Below are 13632 nucleotides of genomic sequence, written 5' to 3'. Positions count from 1 at the left end.
CGCTCTAGAAAGTGCCCTTGAAGTCTTCACAGATGCTTCAGACTTGAACCAAACTGCGCATCGTGTCTCTCTCTTATTTCCACGCAGGAGCTGGAGGACTATTTTTACTACTCCCAGCTCCGCAGCCAGAGCATCGACACAATGGAGGCCAGGAAGGTGTCGGAGCACATCCAGCTGGCCGAGGTTCCCTTTGTCATGAGAGCGGTCGGCTTTTACCCGTCGGAAGAGAAGGTAGGCACCGCGAAAACGGGGACGGCCGTGGCGAGGGCCCCGCGTGGAAACGACCTCCAAGGATGATGGGCATAGGTCAGCGAGCGGCTTAACCTTGTTGTCGCGTAAATGGACGAGAAGGAAGGTTGTGGGGTCAGCCGGTGCACCCCTCAGAAACAGACTCCCCGTAAAGACGTTTCTAAAGGGCAGACTCCTCACCAGAGCTGGGCGTGGGTAAGGGCCCGTGGGTTTGGGAGTCAGACTGGCCGCCCCGCGCCGGGTGAGGGGGCAAGGCCGTGATGCCCACGAAGCAGGGGCCACGGGAAGGGCTGAGTGAGTGCTCGCTCTTTGGGTTATTTCTCGTTGCCGCTCACCTGGCCCGTGGGGATGGGGCGCCTCTGGGAGGTGGGTGCTTGTCCTCGTGGGGCTCAGGAGACGTCATCTCCTCATGACCTTGAAAAACACCCCCAGCCGTGGGGCGGGGGGGGCTCCAAATGAGGACCAGCTGTGGTTTTGGATTGGGGGGGGACTTGTGCATGCGTTTCTGTGATATTTAGCTTTTCTTAACTGTAAGTATAGAGCTTGTGTTGCTTGTGCATTCAGAACAAAAGCCAGGAAGACAGACTAGCAAACCCTCCCCAAGCCCTGTGTGCTATCCTTCGGGGCCGAACCGAGGTCCCAGTTGGGGTGCAGGGGCCGCAGCCCAGTGGGGTACAGCCTCCCCCAGGTGAGCAGGAGGCGTCTGAGCCCAGGGTCGGGCACACGGCTGCCAATCCGATGAGGCCCCGTGGGCATCGGAGCTGCACTCTGCCCATCGTATTTGCTCCGAAACGTGAATGTCAGGGGGTGTTTCCGTCCTGAAGGGGAGAGAGCAGACCCCCCCGCCCCGTTCCAGGAGGCCTTCCCAGTCACCCGAGAGTCCCTGCATAGTGACCCCAGATCAGAGGTCCGGGCAAGACAGGCCAGTTTTCTGTTTTTCACACTTAAGGTATTTTTAAAAAACATTTTATTTACTTTATAGAAAGAGGGGAAGGGAGAGAAAGGAATATCAATGTGTGGTTGCCTCTTGCACGCCTCCAACTGGGGAACCTGGCCTGCAACCCAGACATGTGCTCTGACTGGGAATTGAACCTGTGACCTTTTGGTTCGCAGGCTGGTGCCCAGTCCCCTGTGAGCCAGGGCCTGTGCCGGCCCCCCATCAGCGTCTGGTGTTGCTCTTACTGTCTCCGCTTTACATACAGACGGGGAAGGTGGGGCTACGGGAGAGCTGCGGCTCACACGCTCACACCGTCCCTCCACGCCCGAGGGCAGGGCCGGGGTGGGCAGCCCAGCAGGCGGCCTGAGCCCCGTGTCCCCTTTCTGCCCGTGCGTTTGCACCAACAAGCAAGGAAGCCTGCACGTCAGCGCGGCAGGCACCGGCCGCTGCCGAGGGGCGGGGATTTATAAGGCGTTTGTTTCTCCTGGTTCCGTCTCCCCTGCTTGAAGTTTTAAGTAGAAACCATGTCTTAGTCTTTACTGGTTTTACGATGATGAAAGGATAGATCGTAGTGATGGTGGGAAAATATTCTGAAAACACTAATATTTTTGCTTCGCTACTTGCCAGTTCCCTGGCTTCACCTCCATGGCATCTTCCTTTCTCCTTAGAAACTTTGATTGAGATGCGCCAGGCACCTAACCTTCCTTCATGTAAAATGCACAGGTTGGCGGCTTTCAGCTTGTGCGCAGAGCTGCGTAAGCTTCCCCGCCGTCGATCCCAGGGCACTCCCACCCCCTACAAAGAAGGCCCACCCCAGACTGGTGCACGGAGGGGCGGAGACAACAGGCTGTGACAGGTGACTGTCTCCTCACTTGTGGAGCCTGTTCTAGAGGCTCCGTGTGTCGGGAAGTGGGCGCGAGGAGGAGGGATTGTCCTCCCAGCCGCACGTCTGTGGGACCAGTGATATGACCCTGGTCCAGAATGGGGGAGCGTGGGATCTAGACCCTGGGGGTGGGGTAGCCAGAGGGAACCCTGAAAAGTCCTTGGCACAGGGCAGGGGCCCCCTGTCGCCTGGATGTCCTGCCGTCACTGCCAGAGGACACCTTTCCGTGAAGGGGACACTGTGTTCTCAGCTCTACCCAAATCTAACCATCTGGAAATGCAGGCTTCCCACCACCAGGCCCCCTGACTTTTTAAGAGAAACTGGAAGCACGGACAGCTGCCTGGAGTCTGGTGAGATCTGGTCGTTAAAGTGGGAACCAGACAAGCAAGTCTGCCAGCTAAGCCCTGGAAGCACCGTTGGTGCCTTCTGCCCACTGAGCGCACTGGTCAGAGCCTTGGACGGCGGGGCCGAGCCCACCCGCCAGCCCTCCTGCTGAGGGCTTCTCAGCCCGGGAGGAAGGTGGGGCAGGCAGAACAGAGGTCCCGAAAGAGGTCCATGTCCTAATGCCTGGAACCCTTGAATACGTCACCTTACATGGCAGAGGGACTTTTGGTGAGTGCAATTAAGGGTCCTGAGAGGGGGACAGGACCCTGGATCAGTCTGCGGACCCCATATCATCACAACGGTCTTTGCAAGAGGCGAGCAACAGGGCCAGGGCCAGAGGAGACAGGACGAGGCAAGAAGAGGCCAGATGCTGCGTTGCAGGTAGGAGGGACCACGGGCCACCCCTTGAGGCCTGGCTCTGGAAGCCTGGACAGGAGAGGAAGCGATTCTCTACGACGGCTTCCAGAAGGAGTGCAGCCCTTACCGACACCTTGATCTTAACCCTTAAGACCCCTCTCGGGCTTCTGACGGTGCAAACTGTGAGGTCAGTTGGTGCACTTTGCACCACGAAGTGTGTAGCCATTTGTTACGGCAGCGATGGGACATGCGGAAGGCGCTTTGGGGGTGTGTCACAGGCGCCCCGGCCTCGCACCCCACTCCTCACACTTATTTCCCAGCCTGGAGTGTACTCCCTCTTTCCTGTTGACTACATCCTTCCAGGCCCGCCTCCTGCAGGAAGCCTCCACCAGCCCCTGGTGCTGCTCTCCGGCCTTAGAGCCCTGGCATCAGGCCCTGTTACAATCACTGGAGGACTCCTAAAAAAACAGAAAACTACCAGTGCCTGAGCTCCACCCCTGCCAATCAAACCTAGGGGTGGAGCCTGGGCAGGGGTCATTTTTTTTAAAGTTCTGGTACTTCTGGGGCTACTTCTCAAGGGCCCCAGGGCTGCTTTCTGGTGGTGTTCCCTGTGTCCCTTGCCAGTGCCCAGCACACAGTGGGTGTTCAGGAACACTTGCCGACGGGCTTCAGTGTGCGCGCCGTTCTGGGGGCGAGCACGGCCAGGCCCCGTGGGGCTCCTTTGTTATCTTTGAGCCAGTCTGCTATTTCTGGATGGAGCCAAATAGGGATTGCATTTATAATGTACACATAATCATTTAGAGGATAATTTATGCATTATAAAGTATAATTTATATTATATTATAATTACTTGTAATTGGCAAGGGCAAAGGAAGTATGACCGTACCAACGGTTACTGCCTGTGGAGGCTTAGTATGTGTTAGGCATTGTGTTTAGCACATCACAGCCGTTGTCACAATTCTCTTCAAAATAATAGTCCAGTGCAGCCCTGGCTGGTGTGGCCCAGTGGACTGAGTGCTGGCCTATGAACCAAAAAGTCACCGGTTTGATTCCCAGTCAGGGCACATGCCTGGGTTGCGGGCCAGGTCCCCAGCAGGGGGCGTGTGAGAGGCAACCACACACTGATGTTTCTCTCCCTCTCTTTCTCCCTCCCTTCCCCTCTGCCTAAAAAGTAAATAAAGTCTTTTAAAAAATAGTCCAATGCGTATGTTTTACCTTTTTCAAGCTGAGGACACTGAGGACAAGGGACGTTAAGTCACTCATCCAAAGTCACGTCAGACAGTAGCAGACCCCGGGTCGGAAGCCAGGTCTGTCGTCAAAGACCCTACTTTTAACTCCACTCTCCACTGGCTCTCAGGGAGCAGCGAGTAGCCCGTGTCTATAATAACTCTATTAAAATTACACAGCACAATATGTAAAGAATCCCCTCCTGGATAGTGTTTTATTTATAGATAAAACTATATGTAATTTAACATGCAATTGTAGACAATATAAACTCCATAAATGCTATATATAAAACAGTGTTACCATCTAAAGCTGCTTTTACACTATCAACTATAGTTCATGTGTATTCTAACCAGTGACGTTATTTCAAAAGACCGTTCCCGGAATGTCGAATTCAGAATACGTGGCTTCTTTGAAAATACTGGGTGATGACTAAGACACGGTGTTAAAAGAAACTAAAGGGATACAAAAGTATGTGTGTGTGTGTGTGTGTGTGTGTGTGTGTATGATACACATTTTGCAAAAAAATAAACAAGTATCTTATATGCATGGGAAAAAATGGAAAGTAAATGCCCCACGTTTTTCACTTGTGATTGCATTGTAAGAGGTTTTAATTTTTTTACTTGCTCCCTGGGGCCAGCCCAGACCCCGGGAGCGTCCCGGGAGGACCGATGCTGGGCGAGGCTTCACACCGGTGCTCCTCCAACTTCTGCTCTGCATTTATGGGGTGGCCAGGGAGAAACTGGCAATAAATAATGGATCAATTTTGTGCACAAATAGAGATTCACTTCCTAATTCATCCCATAGGCCAAAGTAGAGTTCGTGTGCTAGGGGGGACATCATCTCCCGCTTTTCTGTGGCTCTCATCCCCTCTCTCTCTCTAAATTTCCGACACCCACAAATTATCGGGGGACATATTAGTTAAAAATGTAGGCACTAAGGTAAATTCCTCATTCCTAGCCCTGGGTAGCTGAGGTTTGCGGATTTCAGCTGAGCGCAGCACGCACGGTGCAGAAATACAGCACAGGCCAACAGCAGCGAGGAGCGGTGCCGTTTGGTTTGTTCTTGTAAATCCTTCTCTTTCTTGCGTTCTGCCCGTCCCATAAAGAGCGCCGCGTGGGAACCTGCGCTGACCAGCACCGCGTTCCCGTCGGAATCCACGGGCTTGGCAGCACCCTTCGCTCGGTTCTGGAAAATTTGGAAAATATGCAAAAGAACGACTTCCCACATCAGGAAGTGGCCCTGGAGGAATGGAGTGGGCCGTGTTCCTTTTCCTTGTTTCTGGGAGAGACTGTGAAGAACTGGTGTTCCTCTTAAAATTCTTGGTAGACTCCACCAGCGGAAGCCTCGGAATTACTAATTCAATCTCTCTATTGGTTATAGGTCTGTTCAGGTTCATTGTTTCTTCCTGGGTCAGTTTTGGGCACGAACACCTTTCTGGACATGTGTCCATTTTGTCTGAGTTATTTGACTTGGTGGCGCACTCCCTTTTATTTCTGTAAGGTGGGTCTGGTAAGGTCTCCCCTCTTTCATTCCTGACTTTAGTAATTTAGTCTTTCTCTCTTTTTTTTTTCCCCTTGGTGAGTCTGGCTAGAGATTTGTGAGTTTTTGTTCATCTTTTCCACGAACGGCAGCTTCTTAGTTGTTCATTTTAAAAATTGTACCACATAAGCTGTACATGCCTTGCGTATACTCTCTTATCTTTATAAAACGCTGCGGAACCAAAGTGAAAAGGAAAGAAAGGAAAAAGGAACTGTGGTGCAGTTAATTGTCCTGAGAAACTTGCTAGAGCCGCAGGTCCTACAGTGGCCTCCCACAGTAAATGCTTAGCTCATTCATGTAAAGTAATTGCTGGCTTCTTGGGGATTCTGTCTTTTCTATAAAACGAATGTCGGCCTCAGGAAGCAAGGTGGTGGCTGATACAATGTGTGACCCTTCCGTGAAAAGCGATAAAATGAAACAGTGTTCGTGCTGTGCTCACACCACTGACAAGCTGGGCCCGGCCTCCGGGCTGCAGTGAAAAGCCCCTCAAACTGGGCGGCCTGATGCAGAGGAAGCTTCCCCCGTCACCCAGGTCTGGAGTCAAGGGGCCCGTGGGCCGCACGCTGGGTGAAATCGCAGGGGAGACCCTTGCTGGCCTCTCCTAGCTTCTGGCGGCCACCAGCAGTCGGTCCCCGGGCATCGCGTCCCTGAAACTGGCGCTCCACTCCCTGTTCCCTGTCACCCCAGGACCATTTTCTCCCCGTGTGTCTGTCTCCTCCTCTTATAAAGACACCAGTTACGGTGGATGGAAGGCCCACCCTGCTCCGGTGTGATCTCATCCTAACGACCCCTGCGGCGACCCTGTTTCTAAACAACCTCAGGAACGGGGGGGGGGGGGGGCTGTGAGTTCCGAGTTTCATCCTGGGGGGGGGGGGGGGGACGGGCATCCCGTGTCCTGAGCGAACCGTGGGCATCCATCTGTCACTGTCCGATTCGTAGAAGCACATCCAAAGCTCCTATTTATCACGGTTTTTCTTTCCCCCTTTTTAAAAACCTCTTCCCTAGATTGAAGACATGTTTAATGAAATCAAATTCAGCGAGTACGTGGACTCTGGAAGGATGACCGACAAAATCGACTTACCAAACTTCCTCAAGATTTACCTGAATCACCGGCCACCCTTCGGCAACACCATGGACGCCATCCAGAGGAGCTTCGACATCCTGGGTCGCCCCAACTCCCAAGGGCAGAAAGTTATTCAAAGAGAGGACTTCCTGAAACTGCTTCTAACGAAAGGTGTGTGCACACATGGGGGTGTCTTGTTACCGGACAGAGGTGAGCTGGGGGGCACGCCCCTGGAGTCTTTGATTTGACAGGACTTCGGCCTGAGGGACACACTCGGTGACCCGCACAGCTGGCAGAGCGGGGCCAGTGGGAAGGAGGCCGGCCGGGGACCTGCCGTTTCTGTTTGCAGCTCCTGAGGCCTGTGGACTCAGCGTCCTCACTTGTCCAAGATGAGATTGGGCTGGGACATGCCACCCCACCTAAGTGGCATGTTGCCTCATCCCCTGCTGTCATCCTCAGTATTTTATGTGAGGCCATCAAGTCGGCTCTCCCTGTGGGTGACCGTCTTGTCGTGGGCAGACGGGGGAGCCGGTGTGAGAGTGTGAAGGAATGCCGAGGGCCGTGGCCTGGATCAGAATTCTGGCCGATTTCTCCCTCCCCCCCCTCCAGGGTGCATCCCAGGGGCGGTCCCGCGTTTAATGCCACGTAGGGAAGCGTTTGTGACGGTGACGCGGGACTTCCTCTCTCGATTGCTCTTGTGTCTTGGGGAAAGGACAGCGAGGAATTGTTCTCTCTCGGACCCACAAGGGTGCCGCTGGGCTCGGTGGCGTGCTCCCTCCGAGAGCTGACCGCCGCCTTTTCCCTTCGTGGTCCGCAGGCGAGCACATGACAGAGCAGGAGATGTCCGACTGCTTCTCGACGCTGCTGGGCCTGCAGCCCGAGGGCTGGAACTCGGAGCCGGGGGCCTCCAGCAGAGGTACGGGGTGGGGGGCGGCATTGTCAGGGGGCAGCTCTCTCACCGGCTGTCGGACGCGTTGATTTCTGCTGCAGCAGGAAAGGACTTGTCGGGAGGGGCCTGAGAAGGGGAGGCGGCCCCAGGCCGCCCTCTGGCTGCCGGTCTTCCCCGTTTTTCACGCTCACTTGTCTCTCCTTTCCTGAGGACCCCACACCTCCCGCTGGTCCCCTGGAGGGAGGAAGTGGCCCTGAAGTTTGGGTGGCAATGTGAGCTCGGGAGGAGGCAGTGCAGACCCGTCCCCGGGCTGGCCCCTGTACAAAGGTATCCGGTGACAAGCCTGCGATGCCTGGCCGACGGCCCCGAGGTGGTCAGGGCCGGCATGGCCACTGCGGCTGCGGTCAGGAGCCAAGACTGCTCGCCGGGCCGCCCTCTCTGGGCATCGCCTGTCCCCAGTGTCCAGCGTCACAGAGCTCCTCGGCCCAGTCTGGACTCTGGTGTCCGACTGCATCGCCCTGACCTGTGCACCAGGCCCCACCCACCTCTTGTTTACTGCGGGGTCTCGGAATGGAACTTCCCCGGCTGTTCCTGTTCCTAAGTGTCTCTGAACTAAGAGCCCACCATGCCACGCCCTCAGGTTTTCCACGGGGGCTCGCAGAGACCCAGGGGGCACGGGGTCGGACTGCTAAGGGAGGGGTTTTCACCGGTTTCCACATGGCGGGTTCCAAGGAGTGGGAGTCAAACCGCGGCCCAAAGCCCCTCTCGCCTATTAGTATCATTGCCTTGTATTTTTGAAAAACACCGCTGGGTGGGAAACCTAGCGATTGTGAAGACATTTGTTTTCTTGTTTGGCCAGGTTCAGAAATACCCTTCGAAGAAGAACTTCCAGATGAAATCACTGCGGAAATATTCGCGACTGAAATTCTGGGCTTTACCGTGTCACCCGACTTCAGACAAGATCCCACGACAGTCAGTGAAGCTGCCAGGAATGTCTGAGGCACAAAGGACTTTGTGTGTGGCGTTTCCCCGCCCTCCCCCACCAGGCAGTACTTTCCCTCCCCCACTCTGATATCTAGAACACTTAGGCATTAAAAGCAGTGGAATTCACAAAGTTGGACGTTCTGCTGTTTGCAAAACAGACAAGCAAAGCAAGGGCAGGCCGCCTGGAGGGGGTTTGAATGGGACGCAGAGGTGGTGTGGTCCCTGGGGGCAGGGAGGGCCTTGGCCAGCTGCAGGCCCTCTTAGTGACACTGTGACCTTGTTCCCCTCCCCTCGGGTGAACCCCTGGCCCCTTGGTCTAATGTGGCCTTGTGTGGACTGGATCGCCCCCACCTGCTCTTAGGCTGGGACCAGGGGACTGGGGTCTCTGGGCCCCTGAGAGTCTCTTGCTTACGGCTTCCAATCAGCAAAACACCCGAGCAGTTGTGTGTGGCCGTTATGAGGAGCATCACCGGTCATGCTTAACCCGAGCGGCAGCTGTGGGAGAGAACACACAGAGCGCCCAGGGCCCCGTGCCCTGCACCTGGACCAGAAACCACAAGGCCCGCCCCCGGCAGAGCCCCCGGCAGAGCTCCCCAGAGTCCCCGAGCTTCCCAGCCCCCGCCCGCCTGCCCCCAGCAGACACAACGGGCTGGATCCTCTGCCTCACACGCCACTGGGCTTCAGAACGCTCCCCAGTAGGCAAAAACAGGGCCAGCCCCCCAGCTCCGGGGTCGTCCAGGGAACCTCACTCAGTTTTCAGCGCTGTTTTAACCTTAAAAATAAAGTCCAGTCATCACGTCTACGAGTGAAAGTCACGGTCCGATGTTAGCGTTTTGTCCTCAGTTGCGAGGTCTCCTCACTCAGGCGAATGTTCTGCTCCGCACCCACTCAGGGCAGCACCTCCCCCCCACACACACACACACACACAGGTCCTGCCCCAGGAACCAGCCTTTCAGGAACGTTTCTGGTCCCCGCCAAGGTGTGCTGTGCTCAGGAGCCAGGCGGGTGTGAGAGAGAGGACAGCGGTGGCCTCATCGGTGCACAGGGTCCCCACCCCCTCCCCTCCACCGCCGCCCTGCCAGCACAGGGGGGATTTGGAGCACTCCGCCTGTGGGACGCGACCGGTGACCCTGAGCCAGACTGTGTCACTGCGACCTCGGGACAGACGGTGTTGGGCCCAGCCCCTGCAGGCACCGCCGATCCCATTGTGTCACCAGAGCTGGTTACATTTTGTTCTTTAAAAAAAAACAAACACCAGCCCTGGCTGGTATAGCTCAGTGGACTGAGCGCAAGCCTGCGAACCAGACAGTTGCGGTTCGATTCCCAGTCAGGGCACATGCCTGGGTTGCAGGCCAGTTCCCAGCAGGGGACGCGTGAGAGGCAACCATACGTTGATGTTTCTCCTCCTCTCCTTCCCTTCCCCTCTAAAGATAAATAAATAAAAATCTTTAAAAAAAAAAAACACCAAAAGGAAAACAAGCTCTCTGAATCAATTCTGCAGCTGCTGAGGGCTCCGGAGACGTATTTCCAAACCAGTTAAAAAGTTCCTGGGGGCATTTTAGGAGACAGGAAACCCTCAAATGACTTGTTCTCTTAAAAAAAAACAAAACAAACCCTCAGAGTTGGATGCAGTCTGAACAGCGACCAGCAGCTTCTCTCGTTGCATCTGGCACACTTTGATTCATGCCTGCTGACCACGTATATTAGAATAACTGTCCGTGGCAGAGCTGCCCACGGTGGCCGGACCCTGTCAGACCAGACCCAGGTGGAGACGCAGCCTCTGCGCCGAGCCGGCTCCCTGAAGCTCCGAGTCAGCGTGAGGTCCTGGTTATGCCCTTCGTCCTGGGAGACCACAACAGCAGGGGCGGCAACATCTGCGTCCACCACTTCCCAGTCTGGCCCGTGGGGCCCCTTCCCACAGGTGCTTTTGTTCCAGTGTCTCTGGTTGACTTTGACCGAGAGCTGCTCTGTGACCCTTTCAGCCCCAGGATGGCGCCTCCGCCTCCCTTCCGGGCAGGCCCAGCCTGCTGGCCACACAGGTCGTGGGGAAGGAAGGACAGACGCCCCTCCGAGGGTGGCCTTCCTCCCAAGTGAGCAGAGGGTCCAGGCTGGGTCTCCAGCAGAGCAGCGACGCCAGAAAGGGAGGCAGGAGAGACGGGGTCGTGGGGTTCATGCGTCACACCTTAGGGACGCACACTGGCCACCAAATAGCTCATGGCAATGACCCTGTGAAAAAAGAGCACTATTTCAGATGGGGTCTCTGGCTGCCAGCCAGCCCATCCCGGTTGGTTGCTTGTGGGCTTCAGGGGCCTGTCCCATAGCAGCCAGGACCACCAAGAGCCTCCTCCATCCCCCGTTCTCCACTCCAGACCCCTGTGCCCCTCCCACGGGTGCTTCAGCTCTGCACGCCCACTGGCCGGGCCAGGCTGCTTTGCTGCTTCTTCTCTTTAATGGCTGCTGGGTGCCCTTGGGGTGGCCACTCTCTCAAACCACAGTTTCCTCCTGGAACGACTCCTGGGGTGGCTGTGAGGATTAAAGGAGACCACGCGAGTGAAGAGTTAGTTACTGGCAGGAGGCAGAGCTCAAAATAGGACAGCAGCTGTTATTGCTACAGGCAGACGCCGCGCCCGGGACCCGGGAAGATGTTTGACGGGAGCGAACTTCTGCTCACGCCGCGGTGTTAGTGCCAGTCCGCACTCCCGGCCGGTTGTGACAATGGGCCCTCGATAAATATTTGTGGGGGTGATTGAATGAATGAACTTGAAGCTTCAGTGCCCTTTTTGTAGCTGATTTAGCTGTCGCATGCAAGGGCATGGCAGTCTGCACTGGCTGTCCGTCGGGAGTGGCGCACTCTCCCCTCCGGGGGCCAGAGAGCCAAGGCCGAGCCAGCGGGGCCGGGTGGCCACCGATGGTCCAGGAGAGAATGACAGTGGCCTCCTCCCCATCTGATTCAGTTGTGGACACTGCAATGTGCATTTCATGATAATATCCACGTATCATGAAACCATCCTCTTGTAATTACTTCCACCATTAAAACATGCCAACACCACTCTCGGTTCATGCGCAGGCCACGCAGAAGCAGCGCCCTGACTGGCCCCGGAGGCTGGACCCCGTTTGTTGGGCCTCCCAGGCCAGAATTGCTCCTTCCGACAGGTCTTCACAAATCCAGTGACTCGGTGCAGAACACTGACGGGTGCTCCTCAAAGCTGCCAAGGTCATGACCAGCTAGAAGAGACTGAGAAACAGTTGCAGGTTGGAGGAGGCCAAGGAGACTCAGTGATGAAATTCGGAGCGGGAACCAGATTCCTGGAGGAACCGGTGGAATCCACGTGAAGTCTGTAGTTGAGTTAATTTCTCCATTTCGATAACTGCGTCTCAGTTACATCAGACCTGCGCACGAGAGAGGCTGGGGCGGGCAGGGGTACAAGGAACTCTCGGTTCTGCCTTTGCAGCTGTCCTGTGCATCTCCTTAAATTGTTTCAAAACCTGAAAAACAATGAAATCTGCACCCCTTTCAGATTCAGTCACCCCTGGGACCCCCCCCCCCGCGTCTCTCAGTGTCCAAGCGAATGCCCTGGGCACTAGTCAGGGCTGGCCACCCCAGGGCCACCACACCTGCTGTCCGTCCATCTGTCCTCTGCAAACACCTGGAGGTAGGGCAGATGGGTCTTTTTTTAAAGATCGACATCCTCAAGCCGTGGCTTCTCTGGAGACCGGTGTTTTCATCCTGAGTGTGTCCTCCGGGGATCTGGCCAGTGTTTCCCTACAGGCAGAGGCTTCAGAACTGATGGCAATAAATAGGTACAGGGCACTGGGGACCCTCCCCCCTGCTAGCACAGCTTAAAGGAATATTAAAAACAGCCCAGGTTGATGCAACATTCTTCAATGGCTGTGCAATACTGCACGTAGGGACCAGCCTCAGGGGACAGTTAATAGTGAGGTCCCTGTGCCCTTTAGCTTGCGTTTCCCTGAGCTGCTGGAAGGCCTCTTGCCCTTCTAGGTAACCGTGGGTATTTACCTGAGCCCACGTGAGAGGCATCGGGCTCGGGGGAGATTACTGCCCACTGCTGGCTCCTATTTATTTATTTTACAAAGAGAGGGGGACATCGATTTGTTGTTCCACTTATTCGTGTACTCATTGGTTGGTTCTTGCATGTGCCCTGACTGGGGATTGAACCAGCAACCTTGGCGTATCAGGGTGATGCTCTAACCAACTGAGTGACTGGGCCAGGGCTTCCCTGCCTCTCCCGATAGCTGAAGTCGCTAATGGTGCAGTGGGGAAGTTCAACACCAACGTCACTCAGCCGAGGGGGACTGACCCACTGTGCACTGCCCACACCGCTCCTGTCCCCTTGCTGTGTTGATTGGAGGTCACAGACCACAGCCATGTAAACATGGTGTTTATGTCTGTATCTTGCCCTCTTTAAAGCAAGTGGGGGTGTTTTTGTTGGGAGGGGGACGAGTGTAGTACAACTTGTCCCTGCTCCCTGCGGCCTGGGGGACAGTGCGGAAGTGTGTCCACTGGCCAGCGCATCTGCCTGGAGGCAGGCGGCAGTGGGCAGGGTGGCGACCCACAGGACTGAGGAGCAAAGAAGCTGAGAGCCACTCGTGAAAAGGGGAGAACGTTCCAGAAAGACGGGACAGCGTGCATCAAAGCCAGAAGCCAGAAGTGAGTCACCTGCGGAGCCAGCCTGCATTCTTTCGCAAGACAATAGTCCAAGGTGAAACTACTCAGTGGGTTTCGGCCCCATAAATCTTAGCGTGTCTTCTTTTTTTTTTTTTTAGGGATTCCAATGCTTTTTAAAAAAATGTAACCACAGTTTTCTCAGTGACCTCTCGTCCCTTCACTCATGATCACATTTGCCAGGGCCCCTGGCGATCGATCGCCAGGAGGCAGCCTGTGGGGCAGCCAAGCCTCAGCAAATGCTGGCCACTTGGCCCTTCCCCGGTGTCCCGTTGGTTACCTCTGCCTTTCCTACTTTTCTGAACAGCAGTAACGTGTGGCCTGCAGATCCTCTAGTGCAGGGCGACCTCAGTGTCAACACGGAGCGCCGAGCCGAGATGCGTGAGGCACGAGGTGTAGTTCTAGCCCTTAGGTTACTCTGTAGTGAGGGAATCAC

The 13632-nt window shown here is 55.6% G+C and overlaps 1 protein-coding gene across 4 annotated transcripts in view; it reads left to right on the top strand.

Annotated features, from left to right (window-relative positions):
• CFAP251 (cilia and flagella associated protein 251) overlaps positions 1 to 9412 on the top strand; it is a 46337-nt gene extending 36925 nt beyond the window's left edge. The window contains exons 19-22 of one of the 4 annotated variants that reach the window (XM_037161038.2): positions 88 to 231; positions 6582 to 6810; positions 7457 to 7555; positions 8388 to 9412. In XM_037161038.2, the coding sequence (XP_037016933.2) occupies positions 88 to 231; positions 6582 to 6810; positions 7457 to 7555; positions 8388 to 8527 (612 nt within the window). In that variant the 3' untranslated portion in view covers positions 8528 to 9412. Of the gene's footprint in view, positions 1 to 87; positions 232 to 5142; positions 6373 to 6581; positions 6811 to 7456; positions 7556 to 8387 lie in introns of those variants that run through there. The other 3 variants (XM_037161040.2, XM_037161039.2, XM_037161041.2) reach the window with 3 other exon arrangements.
• Positions 9413 to 13632: the final 4220 nt, after the last annotated feature.

Source organism: Artibeus jamaicensis, unplaced genomic scaffold, assembly GCF_021234435.1.
Source record: "Artibeus jamaicensis isolate MK-2021 breed Jamaican fruit bat unplaced genomic scaffold, CSHL_Jam_final contig_525, whole genome shotgun sequence".
Classification (NCBI taxonomy): domain Eukaryota; kingdom Metazoa; phylum Chordata; class Mammalia; order Chiroptera; family Phyllostomidae; genus Artibeus; species Artibeus jamaicensis.
Note: the sequence above shows the minus strand (reverse complement) of the source record. Positions and strands in the feature narration are given on the sequence as shown.